This window comes from Neltuma alba, unplaced genomic scaffold (assembly GCF_004799145.2).
Source record: "Neltuma alba isolate B1F8T4 unplaced genomic scaffold, ASM479914v2 tig00011017_pilon, whole genome shotgun sequence".
Lineage (NCBI taxonomy): Eukaryota > Viridiplantae > Streptophyta > Magnoliopsida > Fabales > Fabaceae > Neltuma > Neltuma alba.
Window position 1 is genome coordinate 27,977 of NW_021635770.1, and position 26,257 is coordinate 54,233.

The 26,257-nt window shown below is 32.8% G+C and overlaps 3 protein-coding genes and 1 pseudogene across 3 annotated transcripts; 2 read left to right on the forward strand and 2 right to left on the reverse strand.

Annotated features, from left to right (window-relative positions):
- Positions 1 to 713: 713 nt before the first annotated feature.
- LOC114760761 (uncharacterized) lies at positions 714 to 13,988 on the forward strand. The gene is made up of 2 exons (XM_028950050.1): positions 714 to 1,998; positions 13,979 to 13,988. The coding sequence occupies exon 1, from the start codon at positions 1,019 to 1,021 to the stop codon at positions 1,796 to 1,798; it is 780 nt and encodes a 259-aa protein (XP_028805883.1). The 5' UTR covers positions 714 to 1,018; the 3' UTR covers positions 1,799 to 1,998; positions 13,979 to 13,988.
- On the reverse strand, positions 8,013 to 9,065 carry LOC114760762 (uncharacterized). The gene has a single exon (XM_028950051.1). It carries the CDS (start codon positions 8,916 to 8,918, stop codon positions 8,241 to 8,243), a length of 678 nt encoding a protein of 225 aa, XP_028805884.1. The 5' UTR covers positions 8,919 to 9,065; the 3' UTR covers positions 8,013 to 8,240.
- Positions 10,854 to 19,813, forward strand: LOC114760758 (uncharacterized; annotated as a pseudogene).
- Positions 19,814 to 21,029: 1,216 nt separating this feature from the next.
- On the reverse strand, positions 21,030 to 21,771 carry LOC114760759 (zinc finger protein 6-like; the record flags this gene model as incomplete). Its single annotated transcript, XM_028950048.1, has 1 exon — positions 21,030 to 21,771. A coding segment is annotated over one exon (447 nt), but the record flags the coding sequence as incomplete, so codon positions are not given.
- Between the last annotated feature and the right edge of the window lie 4,486 nt (positions 21,772 to 26,257).

Below are 26,257 nucleotides of genomic sequence, written 5' to 3' on the forward strand. Positions count from 1 at the left end.
AGTATTTCTTTAAAAAACTTACTTATTTATAATTATAATTAGATTATTTAATTCACTTATTAATAATAATTATTACTTTTTATAGTAATTTTCAACTCTTAAGTTACAGTGTTATCTTAACAAAATTTTCTTCCTCAATAAAATAATTTATAAAACTATTATACAGTATTTTTTATATATTTTTTATATTATATAATTAAGCTTTCTACATAAAATTTTGAATAATATTTTTATATTTAGAATCTTAATATAAAAAAATTATTAAAAAATTTATACAAAAAATTACAGTTTTTTCTTTAAAAAAAGAAAACGGGACATCCCGTCCTGTTCCTGTTTAGCAAGACGAGCATGTCCCCGTACCGTCCTGTGAAACAGTCCTACTTATAGCTTTCAAGAATTTTGCCGTCCACAATATTTAGGGGTTTATTTCAGGAATATAAAAAATTTGTGCGTAATTTTTTTATATTTTCATTAAAAATTCAATACATAGAATATGCTATCTTCTTTTTCCTTGATTTTTTTTAGTAGCCTCAAACCAAGCTGGCTTTTAGGCTTTTACTTGGTCAAGCTAAACTCTCCCTCTCTCTCTTCTCCAACAGCCCAACAAATCATCGACACCAGAAGTTTTCTTTCAGAGAAAAAACAAGTCACGTTGCTTAATTCCCCAAAAGTCTTCATCGTTTTCTCATTCCCCATAACCAAGCCCCCACTGCTGCTTTCTCTGTTTCTCCTCTGGACCACGGATTCATCCCTCCCAACTTGTTCTCCATTTTCAACTGTGTCAGATATCGCACCCCTGTGACGACTTAGTCCTCTTTTCTTCATTTATTTTATTCTAGTTCTGACTCCTAATACTTTTGCTTTTCTCTCTGCTTTTTTAATTCCAGTCTTTGTTAGGTTTGAAAGCTATTAAATACTTTCTAGTTCACTAACCCTTGTCCCTATTACATTTACATTTCTTCTTCCTCCTCTTCTTCTTAATCCTCACGTTTCGCAGTCGTAGCTATTGTTTTCTCTAATGGCTATTGAGTTTTTCTCAGGAAATTCTGGGGATCCCGTGAGTCCAAGAATCTCATTCTCTTATGACTTTCATTCTAATGCAATCCCAGTTGAGCAACACCTTTCTCGATCAAATTCCTGGGGTTTGAACAATCCGTCCTTTGATTTTGATTTCTGTGTTCGTGAAAGCTTTGATCAGGAGGCGTCTTCAGCCGATGAGCTTTTCTCAGATGGGAGGCTCCTTCCCTCTGAAATCAAGAAGAAGAAGAAGAAGAATTTTCCCCAGAAACAAACAGATCATCATCAGTTTCTGTTGCCCCATCAGCATAGATCTCCACCCCCAGAAGCTGTTCGAGAAAATGTCTCAATCATGAAGGTTTCGAAGCCAGAGAGGCTCAAAGAAGAAGCAGATGTTGAAAAGCAAGTTCACAATCACAAGTCATTTTGGCGATTTAAGAGAAGTAAGAGCTATGGAACGGGGTATGGAAGAAGCTTATGCCCTTTGCCACTTCTATCTCGAAGCTATTCAACAGGATCAACTTCGCCTTCTACCTCAAGTGTTAAGAAGAACATGTCTGTGTCAAAAGAAGGTAAGAATAACAATACGCAGAAATTGCATGCTTCAGCAAGGTCTTCATCTTCCTCGTTGTGTCACAACAGTTATCTAAAACCTCCCCTGAAAAAATCTCAAGCATCTTATGGTAATGGCGTCCCTGTTATTCTCCATGTCCCATCTGCAAATCTATTTGGGTTCGGTTCAATCTTCTCCAAAAGTAAAGACAAGACAAAGAGGAAGTGATTATACATTTCATTGCGTGTTCTATTCCAATCATTTTACTCTGATCCTTAGATTAGATTAGTGAACTGTCAATATGGTCCTCCACAGATATTTCTTGTAAAGAAAGCGACCTTTTTTATCTTTTCTGGTTGTACCGTGTGGTGATGCATTGAGATATGGGCAAAAGTTGTATGATCAAAGACAAAGTCAAACACAAGGATGTTTGATGGTTGTGCAGAGGATTGATAGTACAATGGAGGCACATGGTAAGAAACTCATCCTTGTATTGCTGTCTTCACTCTTGCTTATTCTTCTGTCGCTCTGTTTTGTTCTTTGATCAGATCAGACCATGGCTGTATGCACTGATTTTATTTACTTATCTATTTATATATTTATTGCTTCTTGTTCTGTGTGATCAACTTTAGATAGAACAATCAAGTAATGACACAGAGACGGTGGTTGTCCAGTTGAATGCCCGAAGAGCTTGCTCTGTTTTTCTTGTCATTATTTATGGGTGTGATGGCCATTTGTTCCTATTTCTTTTGCCAGAATTTGTTCACTGTTGATTCTTGAGAAATTTTGAAAATTTGTTTGGTAATTAGCCATGATCACTACCTTGAAGTTAGTCTAGTCTTTCTAAAGTTCTAATCATTTTCAGTTATAATGCCAATATATATAATTCAATGTACATTACTAGTATCTTATTAGTACCGTGCATCTTATTTTCATCATTAAAAATACCAAGTTATTTAATTTTTTATTTTTTCTGATTTGATTTTTATATTTTTAAAACTAACAACATATAGTGGAAAATCTTCTTTCCTGATTTAATTAAATATTTAGATGGACTTCAATAATTTGCCCATAATTATTTTAAGTATTAACCATGCCAATATACAAGTACAAAGAAAATTTTCTGTTTTTTTTTTGTTATAAAAAAATTCTCCTTTTTCTTAATTTTTGGAGTTTCAAATCGAAAAGAAAAGATTACTTTCTTGGCATAACTATTCAGAAGTTGTGGATCTTGTGCTTTATCCAAACACACAAGACTTCCTCTAATATTTTTATTGAATAACTAAAAGTGTGTTTTTAATTTTCTAAAAATTGTAATTTTTAAAGTTTACTAATACAATTATATAAAAAATTGAAAGAATACCAAAAGGGGTAAATCTAACGTGATGTATAAAATTTTTTATATATAAAATTACCGACAAAAAAAAAAAAGGGAACCATCCATATTATTTATCTATATGTTTTATTTTAAAATTATTAATATTAAAAAACTTGGAGTTTTTACATAAATTTCACATAGAAATTAGAAAAGGAGATGTAAGCCAAAGTTGACTGCGGGCAGTTGTCGTCTGAGACTGGAGTGAAAGAATTGTCATGGCCCAGTTGATATCCACCCACCACACTGCCCAAAGGATTTGACCACTCATTCAGAAAAATATCTATCAATTTTCTTCTTTTAAATTAAATAATTTCTACAAAATTACCATTTCAATCCAATTTTAATTGTCATGTGATTGAGTGACTCCTAGTTAATTACTTTCTTCACATGCAAACACCTAAGCCTAAATCTTAAAGTAAAATGCTTAAGCTTTAAAGTTTCTGCTTCAGTCTTGCCATGATTAATTTTTTTAAGAATGTCTAATGGTGGAAAAAAATAAATGATCTGTGTGAAACCTTTCTTCTTTTTTATTAGTAAAATTAGATGATTTTTTCATGTTATTAAAATTAGTCATAATATAATTTTTAGCAAGTATTGTTTATCCGCCATCTTTTTAGCCAGTATGGTTTATAAATAATGGTTCGATAATTGATATTATTATACCTCATGCAGCATGGTTTATTATTTTTTAGATTATCTTTTAGAAACATTTGTTTTATTGATAATTATAATTTATCATCTTAATATTATTTCATGTGTATCAAAGATATTCTCAACTTTTTTTCGTGTGTACTTGGATTAGCTTTTTCCAAAATAATTTTGCGGATTTCAAAATAAGTACTTAAGAAAAATTTTATCTTGATTTAAAAAACAGTTTTTTAAATGATTTTTGGAGTTCCTAAACACTTTGGTTTTTTTTTTTCAAACCATAGTTTTCAAACAAAATAATTTTACAAAAAATTAGCATGTTTTGATAGTAAGATTCCAGAACCATGATTTTACAACTCAAATCATGGTTTTGCTTTATGTCCAAACACCTCTAAAAGAATGGGCGTAGGGAGAATCAAGCTAAGCCTATGAACTATCACTACAAGGAACTTTTATGCCACTTAGAGTTCAATCTCGTTTGCAACTTGATGCTATTAGCATTTAGCCCCCTTATAATGTCGTGTTTTTACCATATGCTCCTTTAATTTTTTTTTTTTAAAAAAAGAATACAAAGTGTGTTTAACCTTTACAAACAATTACGAAGGCTTTTCATTTTTGTTTCACCTTACTTTGTCATTTAAAATGAAAAAAAAAAAAAACAAATGACAATTAAGCATTCTTTTTATATTTGTTTTTGTTGAAAGCAGCACTAAAAATTTGATGGTCTAAGTCATGGCGAGATACTTCGCAGCTCCTCAGTAGTTTAAGAAGCGATGCTCCTCAAAATTAAATAAATTCTTCTTATAAGAGAGCAAGGTGACATAATAACAAAAAAGCTTGTTACTTTACACAGAGAGAAAATCGTTTCCTATTAACTGGTTGATACGTGTACAAAGCCTACCATCCTCTTGACTCATTTATCTTCCTAGTCACTTAATACTCTTCCGGTCCTTAATATAAGATCTAATTATTGAGTTGGTTTTGTCCTAAATATAAGACACATTTTTCATATTTATTAATTTTCTCTAAATTACTCTTATAAATACTCCTTCAACCATAATCAAGTAGGGGAGAGAGAGGGAGTATTAAGAAAGATGATTATGGTATTTTAGGAAAAACGTGTTACATTTCTTATAATTAACTAACTTACCTAACTTTCTTAATCTAATCAAATTAGTTAAATAGATCTTATATTAAGAATCGAAAACATATTGTGTATGCGCATGGTTCTCCCCTCACCAAATTGACGCACACTACAATTTTTCACAGCACTTTTTATATTTTATTTGTATTAAAAATATAAGGGGATCTATTACTTAGAGAGGAAGATTCAACTTCGTACGTCAGCAGCGGTCGGGACGCAGCACAACTTGTGGTTGACTGCTTGTAACTTCAAACTTCATGCCGTGCGGTCAGAGGATTTTGTTTACCTGCCTCTTCCCAAAGATTCGCGAAACTCATTTACTTTTTACGACACAACCCAGATAAATGTTTTAAAAGTGACTTTAGAGCTCGAGGATAAATGTGAGGGGCAAAAAAAAGTTTAATCCCAAGCACCTAAAGATTTGGTTCGCACAAAAATTAGTAAATTACTGCCCCATTTAAAATATAAGATAAACTTTATTGAAGGGGTTTGATATTTTTTATAAGAGAACATTTATTTTTGTATAAATATTTAATGAGTTTTTTTTTCAATTTTACTCCTAACATATATTCTCTTTTTTAATTTACACTCCTCTGGTCCTTAATATAAGACACATTTAACTAATTTGATTATATTAAGAAATTTAGGTAAATTAGTTAATTATAAGAAAAATGACACATTTTTCCTAAGATACAATAATCATCTTACTTAATACTCCCTCTCCCTCTGCTACTTAATTATGATTGAGAGAGTATCTATAGGGGTAATTTAGAGAAAATTAATAAATATAAGAAATTGATCTTATATTTAAGATCAAAACCAACTCAAGAATTGAGTTTTATATTAAGGACCGGAGGAGTATATTACATCTTTTATTTTTTTTAATAAGGTCATTTGAAGGAAAATACATACCTTGATCAATAAATACAAATAGATAAACTGATTTTAACTAATTTTTTTTAATAAACTGATTTTAACTAATTTTTTTAATAAATACAAATAGATAAATTTTATCTCATATTTTAAACTGGAGGGAGTGCTGAATAACTCCTTTCCTTATCTCCTAAATATATATAAGTTAATTATGATATTTCTTTTAATTTTAAGTATAAGATTTAAATTTATTTTATCTCTTATATTTATACTTCATCTCATTCCTAATATAAAAATTAATTACAATTAAATTTAATTCTAAATATAAAATATTGATTCATTTTATTTTTCATATTTATCTTTTCTTTTAAAAAAAGCAAAATCTACTTACTTTATAAACCCAAGTATAACTTAATGTCACATTTTGTTATAATTGAATTATTTAATTGACTTTATCAATCTATTTAAATTAGATTAGTAAGTCTTACATTAAGAATTGAATGAAATAATTTGTTTTCAAACCATCCATGTTGATTGGACACCTAAAAAATGATTTTTAATTTTTATACAATGGCAGTTTTATTACAGAACACAAAAGATTAAATTGGAAACAACACATAATGTTTTGACAAATGAATAATTTAATTAACTTTTTAATTCCTATAAATTAATTACCGTGTTTTTATATTTAGGATTGGAGAGATATAGAAGATAAATCAATATATAATTCATGTTACGTATTTGACAAGTTAAAATCTGTTAAAACCACGTATTTCTGATTTTGAAATTTAACATGTACTTTTTCTATCATTTTTTCAATTAGTTATTTAACTTATACATTTAGAGTCAGGGAAATACCTCGTGTATTGTTATTGATTCAAGTTGAATAATATTTTATTAGAAAAACATAAATAAAACCTCAATAAATCGAATGATAAGAAGCAAACTAACGTATGCATTTTTTTAAAAAAAATAAATAATTGCTTAAAAATCTCTCATTATAAAATTTGCTACCCAAAAGTATCTAAAATTTGCTTAAAAATCCAGATACTACCTCCGGTCCTATTTATAAAACCTTGTTTGTAGACTATAAATGAGGTCTTATAATTAGGACTAGATACAGTACAATCTATGTTCGGCATATTTGTAATCTTTTTTCAACTTTGTCTAACGAATCTTCGCATTTCTCCGCATTAATTGAAGAGAAAGAGTATAAACTAAATAATACACACGCTGACTTATGGAGTCTATTTTCCCACTTGAGACAAATGACTTTGTTCCTCTAAATTCACGTAGTTCGATGCTTAGAGATTGTGATATAACTATAAGAGAATGCAATTATGTATATGTGGGCCACATTTTATCATCATTATCATTTATTCTATTTTACTAGTACTTTATTTTGGTTTAAATCGCTCTAGCGTTCTTGCCCTTCACGAACTGATGCGAGTTTAAAATGCTTGCTTCTGCATATTCGGCTTTAACTTCTGCTTTAAAAATTCATCCAAGTCATACCCATTGTTTTAAGGCCAAATCTACCCACATCATGTTCATTATTTTCTTTTACTCTGTTTTATATAATTAAAACGATATTTTTTAAGGGGAAATTTCAGGGAAAACAATATTAATTATCATATAGAGTATAAAAAAGCTAAACGTAAATCTAATGAATGTGCTTAAAGTATTATAAAATGTTTTTTTTAATAAGCCTTTGGGCCATCTAGTATTCGGTGTTTTTTCTAAATCCTATTACTGAGTCGCACGATCAGGCTTTGGGCCACCTAGCATATTTGATCCTTGCTTAACATTAAATTCTCCTCCTCGTTTGTACCAAAAAAAAAAGTTTCTCCTCCTCATTCAACGCCAAACCTTTGTGAGTTTGTTCCTCATTTTTTTATGTATAGATATCTTATTATTGAAAACAATCCTATTTAAGATATTGTTAAGTACTCCTTTGATATTTAATATAGGACCTAATTGTTGAGTTGGTTTTGATCCTAAATATAAGACCCATTTTTCATATTTATCAATTTTCTCTAAATTAACCCTATGGATATTCCTTCAACCATAATCAAGTAGAAGATGAAGAGGGAATATTGAGAAAGATGATTATGGTATTTTAGGAAAAATGTGTCACTTTTCTTATAATTAACTAACTTACCTAACTTCCTTAATCTAATCAAATTAGTTAAATGGGTCTTATATTAAGGATCGGAGGAGTATTAAATATGGATACTTTTCTCCGTAAAACTTTAAAACTTGGTTCATCATATTGTGAGAGACTGGTCTGTTCTGTCAGACTTAACTCCAATGGGTTTGTGAATTGTGAGTTTGTGTTATATATATATAAAAAAAAAGTACCAAACCTTGGATGCATGGGCTGTCCATTGTATTGGGCCTGAGTCCAGTCCAAAGCCCGGCAAGACAAATATTATCTTTTCGGCCCAAGGACATAAATATTTATTCATTCGTAAGTCGGATGGCAGAACCAAATTTTATTACAATTTCTCGGGCAAGAAAAAAATTATTAAATTTTATTACAATGTGACCGGTGATCAAAAAATTGAAGGAATAAAATAACAATGGAGAAATCAGAAGGTTCGACGATATCCACAGTCCTTTCATTTTCAAAATCCGAACTTACTGCATCCCAGAACAGTCTTTCTTCCTCCTCCTCTGTTTTCACCTTTAATGGCATTACCCACCGCGGCAGAGAAATTCCTGAGTTCATCCATGGCGGCGTGGCTCTTCCTCGCCATCAGAATGCCGCCACCCCTCTTCTCCCCTGCAATATTCGCCGACTTGCTTCCTTTCACGCTGGACGATCTCGATAAACTCTTGGCTGCAGGCAGCGGCGGCGTCGTACTCACAGGCTTCCGATTCTCCTTCCGTAATGCCGCCGCCGAGAAATCTGGAACGGACTGAGCAAGAACAGAGTACCCTTTACGCCCACTACTTGAACGGCCTGCACTATACCTTTCTCTCTGCGAACTCGACCGAAACCTGACCAGTTTCGTCGGCGGAGGAGTCACTACTTTCGGGTCGGGTTCTGAACAAGCAAGCTCTTCTTGTTGTTGCTGCTGAGTAATGAGCTTGAGTCGGAGCTTTGATTCTCTTAATTGGGCGTAAGCTTCATAGCTGGGTCCCCTCTCCATGGGCCCGTGACCCAGTGCGGTTAGCCTCAGGCGAAGAAGAGGGTGGTCGGAGTCGGAGTTTTTCTGAGCGAGGATCTGAGAAATGGGGTCAAGAGTGTGGAAGAAAGACTCAAGAGTGGGCTGCAGAGAGACGTTGCTCGTCTCAGCCATAATGAACGGATCAAAAGCTTGATTGGTGAATCGCTTTGCTTCTTGGGCTCTTCACTCTTCAGTACTTTAGAATTAAAAATTCGATCTTGCAACGGTAAAACGAATATCCCGAGAGAGAAACAGAGAGATGAAAAGGGGACTTTTTTGTAAAGTCTTCAGGTTACAAAGGAGAAGAATCTATGAAGGCAAGAAGATGCAAGAGAAGTTTAAATTGGATTCTGCGTTACATGCTTCATTATATGGCATTAGAAGAGGTCAAAATAAGTTGGCCAAAATGAAAACAAAACAAAAAGAAAAGTCAAGTGGAGAAGAGAGAAGACTTGCTGCGTAAATAAAAAAGAGGTATTTATTTGTAGACGGCCGGGTCAGTGAAGGCTCTTGGCCTCTAATTAACATTTGGATGATATATAGTTAGGAGAATTACTTGATATTGCCCCTAAGCTTCAGTAGAATACTTCAAAGTCAATGGTATTGTTGCTGACAAATTCAAGGGCAATTTTTTTCAAATTATTTGTCAATTTAATATAGTCAATGAGGAGGAACAGGGGAGGGGCTGTGGGTTATCAACGAAGGTTGGAGCTTATTTGACAGTCATGCCAAACAATAGTTTTTTTTGTCACAAAGACATTGGATGATGACTCAAAATAAGTTAGTACCTCTAATATCAATTAAGAGATAGATACCAAAAACGATTATATTAATAAAATTAGTTAAATTAGTTATTTGTAACGAATATATGTTGATTTTTTTAAATTATTTTTGTTTAATCATGTGTGTTAAAATCATCTCTTGATAGAAAATACTTATGATCCATAGAGATATTTGGGAGGGAAAATCATAAATTTAGGAGGGAAAATGAATTAAGGTTTTATGTTTAGAATTAAATAAAAACCTCCAATACTAATTTATTAAATGAGAAAGTATTAGGCGCTATGAGTTTTAACCAAGTTAAAAGTTTAAGAAATGAATCATAAGGTGTAATAATTGAGGGACTAAATCATAATTGAGTTAAAACTCGAAAGATAAAAAAGTTATTTTTTTCTATTTAAAAGTTATTATTGTTCAAAATTAAAAAATTATGTAATTAGGACAAAATATCTATTAGTACCTTTAGTCTTTAATATAAAAACCAGTGGCAGTTGACTAATTTTAGTAGATTAAAAAAGTTTGTTAATTTAATTATTTGTAATAAATATGCATTACCTTCCTTATAATATCCTTACTAATCATATACATTAGTTAGAACTATCATTTAATGAAAATTTCAACAGGTACAACTACTATAAAGACTATTTTTAAAAAAATAGATAAATACAAAAAATAAAATAAATTGAGATCTTGTATTTATAACTAAGTTGAAAGTTAAACTAGCACTTATATTAATAAGCACAGGAGGGGAAAGTATTATTTTTTTTTATAGCATGTTTGTCTATGACATATTATTATTATTATTATTTTTTTTAACATATCTATCTATTATTATCTACTGCCATAATGCTCCTTTTTTAACCGCGACACTGTACTTTAACTGTGACTGCTGTTACGTCTGGACTCGAAAATTAAAGACTTCCTATATATGGAATATATCAATTTGTAATTTTTACAACATCAATTATATTATATTTATTTATATATTAATTTTTAAAATTAAGAAATTATTTAATTAATTTTATACAGTTTTTATGCTTCAGTTCCAGAAGATCATTTATATTTCTTTGCCAAAAGAGGTGCTCTTCCTTTCCCTACAAAAGGTATTATTAGTCATGTTTATATTTTTTTCGTTTTATAGCCATTTATTTATTTATTTTCATGATGCAGCGTTATATTACCATGAAACCAGTAGCACTTTTTTATTTCTGGACAAAAATATTCACTTCACATATGATAATTTCCAAAACAAGCATTTAATTTATTTATATTTTGGCAGTTATAGAAATGTCCTGTGAGTTCTGATGCATCTCAAGTATGCGAATCAAAAGCATATATGCTTGAAGCATTATTTGATACCTACGAATTTTCTTGCATTTAATGATTTGGATTTGGAAGATTAAATCAAGTCGAGATAGGATAATTTCATCAATGCTATACTTAAAATATTTGGATATGCATAAAATATAGATTACATATTTCACGAGCACTAGGCGATGAATATGCTTTGCCATATCACACGTTAGTCATACATAACTTCTTATATATAGTAAAAATATATCCAATTGATTATAGCAGAGAAGGTTTAGATTCATTTGGCAAGGAAATTGATCTTATATGAAAAAAGAAGGAAAAACAATAAATTCACATTCAACTAGTAGCATAATCTGCCTATATATATAAATTTCTCAGAAAGCTTTGTCTACTTTTCACAGTCGATACTGGCAGACAATCTAGGAAATTACAAGATCTTTGTGGCAAATGTTTTGGTGTTCTTGTTGATTTCTGTGCAAGTGACGAACGCGGGTCGCAAAGACGTCGGTTTTAATCAGAAACTTGAGGTTCAGAAACTGTTGAAGAAGTTGAATAAACCAGCTCTTAAATCTATCAAGGTACGTAGACAAATTCATCTTCATATTTCTCAATTATCCCCATGTCTGATTATATTGTACTACCTCCGATTCTAATTATAAGGCCCCGTTCTACAAATGAGGTCTTATAATTAAAACCGAAGATAATATATGACCAAGTCATTTTGGGTTTTACTAACAATTCGGATAAATTCATGGTTTTGCAATTTCATGATCCTTTGTGTTAACAAAGCAGAGTCCTGATGGAGATATAATTGATTGTGTCTCGATTCTAAATCAACCAGCTTTTGATCATCCAAAACTCAAAAATCACAAAATTAAGGTGAAACCAACACACAATTTGCTTTCATGAGTTTAATTTATTAATTGGGCTTCTTCTCATCACATATGTTTTTCACAATTCCAAAGCTGCTTGATTATTATTTTCGATTTGATTCAAGATGAGGCCAAGTTCTTACCCAAAAGGCGATATACTCGAAAAACTTGATGGATCTTCGAAATCATCAAAGCCAATTTTTCAACCATGGCACCAAAGTGGAAGCTGCCCAGAAGGAACCATCCCTATAAGAAGAATAAGAGAAGAAATATTAAGGGCAAGCTCTATCCAAAGATTTGGGAAGAAGAATCCTAAAACTGTCCCTGTTCGTCGCTTATATGCCAGATCTAAAGGAATCCAAGAGGTTTTATTGTTGTTCCTCTATCCAAAATTACTAGCTTTGTCTCTCGTTTTGCTTATTTGATGTGTTTCTTCTTTATTTACGGTTGTTTCTCTTTTTCTGACTTAATTTGATTTGATGGTTTTGGAGCATTTAGTATGCTACAATGTATGTAGATGAAGAACCATATTATGGAGCAAAGGCAACCATAAACACCTGGAATCCTCATGTTCAGTCCGGTGAATTTAGTGTCTCTCAAATTTGGCTTATCAATAATGATGATGATGTAAATACAAATACCATTGAAGCTGGTTGGCAGGTATTCTTAATTAATCATACACACACACACACACACGAACATATGAAGTAGCTTTTGAATATTCACTTCGATATTAAATATAAAACCCTTTAATTCTGCTTTTTTTTTATTCTAAATATAAGAACCTTTACAGAATACGATCGGAGACCTATTTAATTAATTTGATTAGATTAAGAAAATTAGGTAAGTTAATTAATTATAAGAAATATGACATATTTTTCTTAAAATACTATAATCATTTTACTTGATGTCCTCCCTTCTTCTCGTACTTGATTATGATTGATGGAGTATTACTAAGAGTAAGTTAGAAAAAATTGATAAATATAATAAATATGTCTTACATTTAGAACCAATGTCAACTCAACAATTAGATCATACATTAAGGACTATATTAAGGACTGGGGAGTCATATTTATCAGCCATTTTCAAATCTACCTTTGTTCAATTTATGCAAAAGTAGGTGAGGAAATAAAATTGAACAGGTGTAGGTCTGGAAAATGAGCATGATTTTTGTAACGATTAGCAGAGAAGAGAGAGAAAATGCTGAAGGAAGACTGAATATTATTCATACCAATTAAATGAAGTACACGCATGACCTTATATACAGAAGGCTTCTAACTTAATGACAGCTGTAACTTAACTAAACCTAACCAAATCAGTTATATTCATCCTAATACCCCCCCTCAAGCTGGAGAATGGATATCTATCATTCCCAGCTTGGAAAGGAGTGTACAAAAAGGAGTAGGAGATAGAGGTTTTGTAAAGATATCTGCCAATTGATCTTGAGACTTGATTGGTAGGAGATGAATTAAGCCTGCCTGTAGCTTCTCACGGACTATGTGACAATCAATTTCAATATGTTTGGTGCGTTCATGGAATGTAGGATTGGCAGCAATATGACGAGCAGATTGACTATCACAGTATAGAGCAGCTGGTGATGAATGAGGAATACAAAAGTCTTGCAGTAAATATCGGAGCCATTGAATTTCACAAGTAGTAGCTGCCAAAGCCCGATATTCTGCCTCTGAAGAAGAACGAGATACAGTTTGTTGTTTCTTAGACTTCCATGTAATTAGAGCTTGATCCAGAAAACCACAAAAACCAGTAATGGAACGTCTAGTATCTGCACAACCAGCCCAGTCTGAATCACTAAAGGCTTTAAGTCTTAATTCTGATTGAGCAGGAAAGTAAAGTCCACGACCAGGGGCACCTTTGATGTAACGAAGCACCCTATGAGCTGCTTGAAGGTGAATAGTAGTGGGACTGTGAACAAATTGGCTTAACTGTTGAACAGCAAAAGAGATGTCCGGTCTGGTATTGGTGAGATACAATAAACGTCCCACTAAAGTTCTATAAAAGGAACTATCTTCCAAAGGAACACCAGAATCTTTTGTCAATTTGATATCTCTGTCCATAGGAGTTTTCACAGGTTTGGAATCTAAAAAACCAGCATCAGATAAAATATCTAAGGCAAACTTTCTTTGACAAAGAGAAATGCCCTTAGTACTACGAGCAATTTCAAGGCCAAGAAAATATTTGAGATCACCTAAATCCTTAATTTTGAAGGAATCATCCAAAAAAGCCTTAATGCTATTGATTTCCTTTAAATCATTGCCACTCACAATAATATCATCAACGTATATCAGTAATGCAGTAAAAGAATTATCAGAATTCTTAATGAACAGAGAATGATCAGCCTGTGAGTGATGATACCCACAAGAAATAAGAGCTTCTGATAACTTGAAGAACCACTGCCTACTTGCCTGTTTTAAACCATAGAGAGAACGTTGCAGTTTGCAAACTTGAGTTGGAGAAGAAACTGCTAATCCAGGAGGAGGCAACATATATACTTCTTCATTGAGATCTCCATGCAAAAAAGCGTTATTAACATCTAACTGTTTAAGATGCCAATTATGAGCAGCAGCAAGAGCTAATAATAGGCGAACTGTAGTGAGCTTAGCTACAGGGGAAAAGGTGTCAGTGAAATCTACACCTTCAACTTGTGTATAACCTTGAGCAACAAGACGACCTTTATATCTGTTTAAGCTACCATCTGAATTATATTTCTTAGCAAAGACCCACTTACAACCAATAGGACGTTTTCCAAGAGGTAAATCAGTTATCACCCAGGTATTATTTTGTTGTAAGGCATCTAGTTCAGCCTGTATAGCTTTTCTCCAACCTTCATGTTTAATAGCTTGTTTATATGTTTTGGGAATATCATCAACAGAAACAGAAAGAATAAAATGGCGGTGTGTGGGAGAAAGTTTACTGTAAGACAAAACTTTGGAGAGAGGATGATAGCTACCTGCCTCCATGGAATCCGGTATGACTGATGAATTTTGAAGAGAGTAATGATAATCATGCAGATAAGAAGGTGGCCTTTTTGGTCTGGTAGATCGTCTAAGAGGATTTTCAAGGTGAGGAGGGAAAGAAGATGCAGGGGCTGTATTAGTGGTAGAGTGAGAATTGTTATTAGTAGGTAAACATGATGCTGTAGTAATGGGAGAACCAGGATCATCACAAAAGTCCAAAGGGGGAAATTCTTGTGGTAAAGGAATAGAATTGGGTAAGGAAGGAGAATCAGAATTACAGAAAGGAAAAATGGACTCATAAAAATAAACATTTCTCGAAATTGAAATTTGTCTAGAAGCTAAGTTTAAAATGATAAATCCTTTAGTGCCATGCCTAAATCCCAGAAAAATACATTTTTCAGCCCTTTGATCAAACTTAGTTCGCTGGTGAGTAAGGGTTGAAGTAAAACAAAGACACCCAAAAACTCTTAGATTCGTAAAATCAGGTACTTGATGATATAGAGTCTCAAAAGGACTTTTGTTATTTAAAATGGGTGTAGGGAGACGGTTTATAAGATAAACAGCATGAGAAATAGCATAAGACCAATAGACTTTAGGAATCTGTGATTGAAATAGTAAAGCTCTAGCTACATTTAAAATGTGTTGATGTTTTCTTTCAACCCTACTATTTTGTTCAGGTGTTTCTACACAAGAAGTCTGATGAATAATGCCCTTAGTATTATAAAAATCAGTTAAAGTAAATTCAGGACCATTATCTGACCGAATAGTTTGCACAGAAACATGAAATTGATTTTCAACCAAAGAAACAAAGTTTTTAACATGAGCAGAAACTTCAGATTTTTGTTTAAGAAGGAAAACCCAAGTGTAACGTGAAAAATCATCTATAATAGTAAGAAAGTACTTATGACCATGCACAGAAGGTAAGTGATAAGGGCCCCAAATGTCACAATGAAGTAAACTGAGAATTTTATTAGATTTTGTAACGCTTACAGAGTAGGGAAGCTTTTTTTGCTTAGCAAAGTGACAAATGTCACAACAATTGAAAGAAACGTTAGAAGAAATACAGGGAAATTGTTTTTGCAGAACATGAAGAACAGACTTAGACAGGTGTCCCAATCGAAAATGCCACAAGTCAAAAGGTGTGGAACAAGGAGATGTAGTGGAAATATTACTGATAAGGTGGGTAGAAGGAACTGCATGTTGAGTCATGATGTATAATCCTTCAAAAACATCAGCTGAACCAATCATCTTCCATGATGGTAGGAGTCTGATGAGACATATTGATTTCTGGAAAGAAACATCACAAGAAAGAGAGAATGTGAGTTTAGAAACAGAGATAAGATTGAAGCGAAATTCTGGTACATATAAAACATCTGTAATATGAAATGAAGCAGAGAAGCAAATAGTACCACTATAGGATGCAACTACTCGGGAACCATTAGGTAAATTGACAACAATGGGAGAGATACGAGTGTAAGAAGAAAATAATGAGAGATTAGAACAAACATGATCTGAAGCACCTGAATCAATGATCCAAGAATTAGAAAAAGAATGAACAGCAAAGGTATAGGAGATACCATTGGTAGAAATGTGATTAACAGAAGCAGAAGGCTGAGACGATGAATGGTCAGCTTGAACTAGAGCCAATAACTTTTGATATTGATCTGGAGTGAAACTGTAAGATTGATTAACGACCTTAGGTTCAGCAAAATCTTTACCAGAAGTATTATTGATTGATGAAACAGCATTAACAGAGGAATTCCTAAATTTGAACCCTGGAGGAAAACCATGTTTCCTATAACAAGTGGCTTCCGTATGCTTGTACCGTCCACAATAAGTACATTGTTTAGTCGAAGCTGATGAACCAGACTTATTCTGGCCAGACAACTGAGAGGGTCCAGGACGAGAATTGTATGCTTTACTCAATAATGTTGTAGCTTCGCCATGAAGAAATCCTAATTCCCTTTCTTGTTGTGAAACAAGAGAAAAAACACGATTGAGATTTGGCAAAGGATCAATTAACATAACTTGAGACTTAACTGCAGAGAAACGATCACTTAGGCCTTTTAAGAACCTGATAACACAGTCTTGTTCCAAATGCTTCTTAAAAGAATCAGCAGCCCCACATGCACACTTAGGATTGCAAGAACAAAATTTGACAGGACGCATGGTCAAATATTCATCCCAAAGAATTTTAAGTTTGGTAAAATACTCACTAACCGACAGATCTCCTTGTTTTAAAGTCTGTATTTCTTCTTGAAGGTCAGCAAGTCTGAAGATGTCATTCTGAGAAAATCGATCCTTAAGGTCTTCCCATACATCAGAAGCACGATCGATCCACAATATACTATGTGCAATGGTCGGAGATAGCGAGCGAGTGAGCCAGGAAAGAACCATAGTATTACACCTCTGCCAGGCAGGGAAAACTGGATTATCAACATCTGGAACAGAGACAGTGCGATCTACAAACTGGATTTTATTTTTAGACATTAACGCCATGCGCATAGCCCTAGCCCATGAGTGGTAGTTCGGACCGGAAAGTACTGGAGAAACCAAAATGAGTGAAGGATTTTCATTCGGGTGCAAATAATATGGACTAGCCATATTTTGAGAGACATCGAGAAGAGCAGAAGTCGAACCACCGGTAAGATTTCCGGCAGATGTAGAAGAAAGAGATGGAGAAGAATTAGGATCTGACGCTGTAGGAATAGGATCGTTCACCATTTGTAAATCAAGAATCAGAGGTAGGCAGAAGAATTGATGAAAGGATAGGAATAAGGGGGAAGAATCAAGAATTGAGTCGGAGTCGAATACTCCGCTCTGATACCATGTAACGATTAGCAGAGAAGAGAGAGAAAATGCTGAAGGAAGACTGAATATTATTCATACCAATTAAATGAAGTACACGTATGACCTTATATACAGAAGGCTTCTAACTTAATGACAGCTGTAACTTAACTAAACCTAACCAAATCAGTTATATTCATCCTAATAATTTTTGAAAAGATTAATGTTGTTAACTACCTTTCTTAATTTATGAGATTAGATTAAAAAGGTCTATATTTGTCGAATCTATATCTCTATTGATCAGGTGAATCCACAAGTATATGGGGATAATACGACCCGACTCTTTACATATTGGACCGTGAGTTCAAGTTTAATTTCTCAACAACACTGCTGTTTGTGTTCAGAATAATTTTCATATCGTTAAATTTGTTTCTAAATTAAATATTGTGATCCGATGATAGAGTGACTCCAGCAATACCACTGGATGTTATGATCTTCTTTGTTCTGGATTTGTTCAGCTCGATGCTGGTGTGGCCGTGGGAGGACGCATCACACCGTTATCTACCTATGCTAATGACCATGCTCACTACACACACACTACCTCCGGCTCCGATCCTTAATATAAGACCTAGTTGACTAATTTGGAAAGATTAAAAAAGTTAGTTAAGTTAGTTATTTGTAATAAATAGATACTCCAAATATCTTTGCTAATCATGTTTACTAAATATCTTTGCTAATCATGTTTACTAAATAAAACTACCATTTGATGAAATATTTAACATATGCACCTACTACAAGAACTACTTTAGAAAAAAAAAGATAAATATGAAAGACAAAATAGATTGAGATTTTATATTTAGAACCAAATTAAAAATCAAATTAACTCTACATTAAGGATCGCAGGTAGTATATATATAGTGTCCTTCCTTTACTCATTGCCATCTCTTTGATCCCTAAGATAGTGTAACTAGGGGATTAGATGAATTATAAATATAAGATCTCAATTCACTTTTAGTCTATTATCTATTTTAGGAACATATAACACTATGAAAAAAAAAAGACTTCAGGTGACGACTTTTGGCGTCGACAAAAGAAGTCACCGCAGCCACTAAAAGTCCACTTTCTGCGATGACTTTTTAGTAGCGACTTTCTAATGTCACCGATGAAAGTATAATATAATAATATATATATTTATTTTACAATAATAATAAACAAATTCAATCTAGCTCAACGATAAGAAAATTGGACACGAAAAGAGGTGGTCACAAGTTCAAACCTTGAAGAAGACACATTTAACATGAAAATATTTAGGCAATGACGTGGCAGGGAAGGGTGACATGGCATGAGAGTGGTGATGTGGCAACGGCATGAAGGTGGCTGATGATGACGTGGCGTCTGGTCGGTGATGATGTGGCGACCGACAGTGATGAGGTGGAGGTGGCCAGTGATGACGTGGCGTCAGTGATGATGACATGGCATCATTAAAGCCAATTTTACTTAGGCATTACTTTTAGCGTCACTTTTGGCGGCAACAGGCCAAAAGTTCTTTTAGTGGCGACAATAAGGTCGCAGCTGAAAGTAGCTTTCAGTGATGACAAATGTTCCTGTTGAAACTTCTAAAAGTCGCCGCTGAAGGTGTCTTTTAGGGGTGAATTTTTTTGTCGTCGCTGAAAGTTTTCAACCACGGTCACTACGGCAACGACTTTTCAAGTCGCCGCTAAAAACTTTCAAAGGCGACTTTTATACTTTCATCTGTGACTTTTTGTCACATCTGAAAGTCAATTTTTTTGTAGTGATATCGGGGTCATATTTGTTATGATTAACTAGTTCATCTAATTTTTTTAATCTACCCAAGTCAATTAAACATGTTTTATATGAAAGGATTATTAATTGTGATAAGTGATGAGCACAGGATGTTAAAAACGGAGACTGGTGGATGCAATACGGAGAAGATAAAGTGATGGGATATTGGCCTTCCTCTTTGTTCTCTTAACTCTCTTACAACGCAACGACGGTAGAGTGGGGAGGCGAAGTAATAAACACAAACTCGAATGGACAAAACACAACAACCCAAATGGGAAGTGGGCATTTCGCAGGAGAAGGTTATGGAAAAGCAAACTTTTTTGCCAACATTAAGATTGCCGATCACAAAGACCAAATGGTTCCTCCTAATACTCATCTCTTCACCAGCATTGATCGTCCCAATTGCTACGATATCCAGCCTGACCATTCTGATGATCCTAATTGGGGCGCCTTCTTCTTCTTTGGAGGTCCTGCCAGAAACCCTAATTGCCCGTGATCCTTTCACTTCAATGCTCCACCAGAGATATTTACACTTCTGTGTGATGTTATCGTGTTGTGTAACCTTAGTAGTAGCCAGTCAAGATAATGATTTTAAATAATTAGCAATATATTCCCTCCACTAAGGGACAAATAACTCCCTCGTTATGGCCGGGTTTTTTGGGTCCAATAGCTCTAATAACCTTCTTTAAGTTTTTATTGAGTATGGAGTTGTGACTTGACCCTTTATACATTGGCTGCGTGCGTGGGTTTCTTTCTTTGGATAAAAGAATAAAACCAAAAAAGAGAGAGAATACATCGTTAAAATTAAGAAAATTGATTTTTTAACGTGTCACAAATTGTTTTCTTAAAAAATAACACTTGTTTCTATCAGATTTTGCTCCTTGAATTATTTTTTTCCATCTATCAGCATTTGATCCCAAATGTTAATGTAGAAGGAAGTCATATTCACTTGTTATGGGATACCAATATTTCTTTCAATAATTTGTATTAAAATAACTCTCTCAAGTCATATTCACCATATTATCAGTAGAATAAATTCAAATAGTGGGGTAAAAACATCCAACATAACATAGGCAAAGTTGTCATAATGGCGAGTCAACTCGTTTGACTTGGACTTTATGTGATACTTTTCTACTCCTTAATATATAACCTAATTATTAAGTTAATTTTAGTCTTAAATGTAATACCTATTTTTTATATTTATCAAATTTTTTTAAGTTACAGCTATTAATATTCCCTTAACTATAATCAAGTAGGAGGTTGGGGGATATTAAGGAAGATGACTATGGTATTTTAGGAAAAATATGTTATATTTCTTGTAATAACTAATTTATCTAATTTTCTTAATCTCATCAAATTAATTAAATAAGTATTATATTAAGAACAAAAGGAGTATCCTAAATCACCTTGCTCGAAGACACTGCAAATAAATTGCTAACTCACTTAGACTCTTCGCACCACAATCACCCACTGGAATTGGATGGACTAATTAAGGTGTTTGAACAGAGGCTAGGGAAAATTGACTTGCGGGTATGGGAGCATTTTCTTCATAAACGCTCCTATACGTGCAATCCTATATCCCATATTTATAGTACTCACATTCTCTCCCATAGCTCTCTCTCCTTATGGAAAAGTTTATTGAAACTAATTAATTATATAACAAACATGGCGAAAGTGGAACAAAAGTATATATGTCAAAAAATGAAAAACAATTTCTAATTAAGTTCTGATTTGGGCGTGTTGAAAATGCTTGAATATATATCATTTGCTTCAGATTTATAATTCGAACCAAGATTTTTACATCAATTCCCAAAACACATCTGAAACTCAAAATCTAATTAATAAAAGCACTGGTGCTCGAAACATGAAACAGTAGTACTGTATCCAACACTCATTTTAACTCCGACAAGATACTTACAAACTTGATATAGCCTTATTGTGTCGTCTTGTTTTGGATCTTGTCGTACATCTTGCGCATCTCAGTGTCAATAATATGCTCCTTACTCATCAGAGACTAAGTTGCAAATCCAAACTGAAGCCTCGTTCGCCACCATCGCCGCCATTAAAGCCGCCGTATGCCGCCATAGATGATGATCGTGAAGGATCATGCAAACCTGCTGCAAAACCAGAATTCACACACACACCGAATTCCCCAGAATGATACACCGAAGGTGGTGGATTTTGTGCCACACTGTGCGGCCACGGAGACTGCCGTGGCGGAGGCGGAGGTGGCGATCCGGTGAGGGTATCAGGTGGAGGAAATATGATTGGGTTGTGATGATGAATATAAGTATGATGCGAAGCGGCAAAAGCAGTACGAGCAGCTTGCATTTGAGCTCGCTTCAGAAGCTGTCTTTCTTTCTTGTGTGCATTTTGATGGCCTCCCAGTGCTTGTGAATTGGCAAACTCACGACAACAATACTGGCACTCGTATTCCGGTGATCGTTGCCGGAGTTAAAGGCCTCATCAGATTCTGAACCTTTGTGAATGTTAATGCCAAAGAGCTTCAGAGACGACGTCGGAGTTGTATCGATCAGTGGCTTTTTAGTATGGTAATCAATATCAGCCATGATAGAGAGAGATTGGAGAGAGAAGATGAGAAACTAATTAGAACTTCGATCGATCGATCTTGGGATTTGAAACTGTGAAATTAAACAAAGTTATGTGATCGATCAAAGTGAATATGGTGGGCATGTGAGAGCTTGAAAAGTGGTGAAATAAGTGCAAGTTTTATAGAAGAGAAACCAGCTTAGTGCATGTTCAGAAACAGGAAAGCAAAATCATTTGTGGGACAGGAAGGAAAATTGTCATATTGGTAAAAAGCACAGAAGATAGAACACAAGTCATGGATCAGAGATCTCAGATAATGAATATCTATTGTATATGTTGTCGTATTTAAACAGATCTTGAACGTGTGAGCACAGAGAAAGTGACGTTGACAATAATTAATTATGTGTCATGCAAGTTAGTACATTACGTAATTCATTGATTATTTTATTTCGTCCGATAACCTATGGTTTTAAGATATCTAACCTCTATATTAAAATATGAGGAGAAATATAAAATGAATACAAATAAATAATGCTGCAAAAAAAAAAACCTCATTAAAATATGTGGAAAAAATTAAAATAATAATGTCTAAAAATCTATACTTTCCATAATTTAATAATACTATTGATAGCAATGCTTATTATTCGTAGTGAATAAGGCAACGTGTAATATTTCTTCACATTCTAAATATAAAACTCATTTTGTATTATAAAATACACTATAAAATGAGTATTACATATAAAATCAGAAAGTATTTAATAAGGCTATAATCATGCCCTTAATTGTTTTGGGAAAAAAAAAAAGTCAGGCCTTTGTAGTTTTTATTACCAAACACTTATAGTTTCACATCATTTTAATTGGGTCACTGAGTTTTTTCCCCCTTTAATCAGATCATTATATAGTTTTACTTGATTTTTAATAAGGTTCTTATAGTTTTTTTTTTTTTAATCTTGTCATTAACCACCTGAAGGTATGAGGACTTATTTAAAATCAAGCAAAACTATGCAAATAAAAAAAATACAAAAAGTTGATTAAAAAAGATCACAAGAACCTTAATTAAAAATCAGGTAAAAGCTTCATAACAATCTATGGATTAATTTATTAATGATGATTTGAACTAAATGTCGCCGTGATATTAGATCAGACTGTGGACAAGGGTTAGATTAACTAGAACTAACCCATGTGTGAAGTCCTTAGATGAATGAAAACACATGGAGTAAGGTTAAGCTTAATTCGAAGTCAGAGAGAGAGAAAGAGAGGTTTATAAAAGGATTATTGATAAGATGGTGAGGTTGCTATATCAGTTTAAAGCATGTCTGCGTGATTGACGTTAAGTTGGTCATTAATTATTTAGACAAAATCTTTTCGCATCCTACTAACTTCCATCACCTCATAAAGTTCAATGTATCTACACACACATTATATCATGTTTCCACATGCTTCCCACAATGATCTCTTCATGTATCAGACTCATAGCGGCTACCTAGCTAGTTGCTTGTTTCTAAGGTTCCTTTTGTTGTTTCAAGTTTCTGTCGGCTTTATATTTTATGTTTCTTCGATTACAATAAAATCCAGCAGTTATTATACATTTAATTAAAAGCCAAAACAAGTCCTATACAAGCATTCATCATTTGTAAGTATACTACTAGTATTATATGATGTTAAATTTAAATTTAGAATCACGATAAATTAAAGCATTGCACAGATGAAAGCTAATCTATATGTACGGTTTGGCAATCAAAATTTCGTACACCCTAATCTTATATATAGTACAAGAGAAATGGAAGAAATGGTTATATATAGTACAAGAGAAATGGAAGAAAGGGAAGAAAATTTTTTGATGAGTTTGATTTAAAAAATTAAAAAAATAAGATTATAAATTTTTAATTAAAAAAAATAAAAGGGCACTGAGAATCGCTTCAACTCTAATAGGGTGGCTGCTCCACCAGCCATCAACAATAGTAGTTCCAATCACTGGCAATGGTGTCTCTGGCTGCGATTGATGATGAATTGAATATTGACAATAGGGATAGAGTTCTACCACAGAAATAGGTTTTTTCTGTAAAAAGAAGGAACTTTTTGGTAATTGTGTGTTGTCATTTAATTTCACTTAAAAATATAAGTATTTAAATGACATTTCAATAATTTAGAGCAATCAACTTTTAATATTAGGCCTCCAAGTCCTTCTCCCTACAATTGGAAGTCACTGCCTTAGCCATAATAGGGCATGGGGCGTCGGTTGTGCCACCCATCAAACCCTTACTTCTTTTTGTATTCATCAACTAAAAGTTACGTGCTAAATGAATACAAATATTCGTTCTGAAATCATGTAGTAATCACATAAAACCCAAAAAAAAAAAATCATGAAGTCATGTGATTGTGTGTTTTTTTAAAAAAAATAAAATGTCATAAAATTGAAACTAAATTTCTGTAATGATGTGATACAATTATATATATATGCACTATTTTTTTTACATAATTTAAAGTATCCTTAAGTTACTTTGGATTTAAGACTAATTGCTATTAGGTCAGAAATATTAAGATTAAAGCATTCTCAATAAGTGTGTTTTCCTAGATTCAAATATATGTTTTTCTCTTTATGAGAGTGATGCCGCTTACTACCATTTTGGTCCTCTTTTACTTGTCATTTTGTTTTCCTTTGACATGAAAGGACAAACTAGAAATAAGCCATTCTATAACCCTGGCTTGAACCATTGTTCCCAAGCAACTAATGTGTAATGTTTAATTATTACAGTTGGACTCAACTTACTCCCCACTCTCATCAATCATAATGATAAAAAATTAGTAACTAACAATAATATTCCCTCATAGAAGTCATTGACAATGTATAATGATCATCACTTTTAATTCCATTTTAAAAATTCAAATATATTTTGTGGGTTTCTCAACATAAAGTCACTTTGGGCTGTCGGTTTTGCTTTGTCCAATTATCTACCACACATCCAATTTCATGAAAGTTTTCAGTTTTTCACAAAATTTGGACAGACAATGATAGAAATTAGTCAACATATGCTAAAATATACCTTAGTATAACTTATAAGTGGGACCCTCAAATAAATATTATGTTTAACTATGTCATAATAATTTCCTTTCTAAGCATGGAATTATCAGCCTAAGGGTCCAATTAATTAAGTGTAGGACCCTATGTCTCAATTCACTTGGATATCCGATGTGAAAATTTGAGTAAAAAACGAGCGTTAGGTGAGATATCATTGTTCCAAAGCACTTGGCAATGATGGTGCACACGTTTAAATATAATAGCCATTTCATTTATTGGAAAATTTTCATTATTTTTCAATAAATTTTTCATCATATTAGACTGTGTTCTAATGACTTACTATTATTTATTATTCCCTATCCAAATTCTAGTTATAAGTACATATTAACAGCTTATGTAAATTAAGAAATCTAGTTAAAATTAATTTTTATTAGAAAATGTCAAAATTATCCTCAATAAAATTCATTAGTTAAAAGAGTTTGATTAATTACTTAGAAAGTTTTATAATTTACCAGAGATATTAGATAAAAAATTATTACTTTGAGTAAAACATTATATTAAGAGGCATGTTAGAAATCCTTATAATAAATATCGGGTGGAGTAATTAATTCACGATATGACAGTAATTAAATTAAACCACTACTAAGATGTAGTCAAGGATAATTTTAATAACATGTACTACCTCCTATCCTATTTATAAGACCTCATTTGTGGACTACAAATGAGGTCTTATAATTAAGATCAAAGGTAGTATTAAGATATATATATATATATATATATGGATGGTCACTAATGCTAAATCATCCTCACAATATTTCATTTTCACTACTATAAAAAACAGTTTTAGCAACATCTTTTTACGGTGTTTAACACAACATATACTGTAAAAAAAAGCAGTAGCTCTTTTGTAATTATATAGTGGTAAAAAATTACTTTTTATGGTAGTTATCTAAATACTATAGATAAGGTGGATTGAGATTTTATATTTAAGATTAAATCAAATCTTCAACTAGTTCTTTATAAAGGGCTGAAAGTAGTATTATAGAGTGAAACATACTCCCTCCATCCCTTATTATAAGAAACAACTACCAAAATCATATGGATCAAACTATTAGTCAAATTTAGTTAAAAGCAATAAATGTGTAAGATATATACATCTTCTTCTAATTATTCCCTTGTTTGTAAAAAAAGTATATGAGAGATAATGAGTAAAAATTTATTTCAGAGAGATAATAAGTGAATATTTAATAAGGGTAAAAGTGACAAGACCATTTTAAAATTAGAGTTAATATAATTTTTGATCCATCAAGTTTGCCTTCGTTTCGGTTTCAATCACTCAAGCTTGAAATCATAGGTTTTGATCCTTCAAAG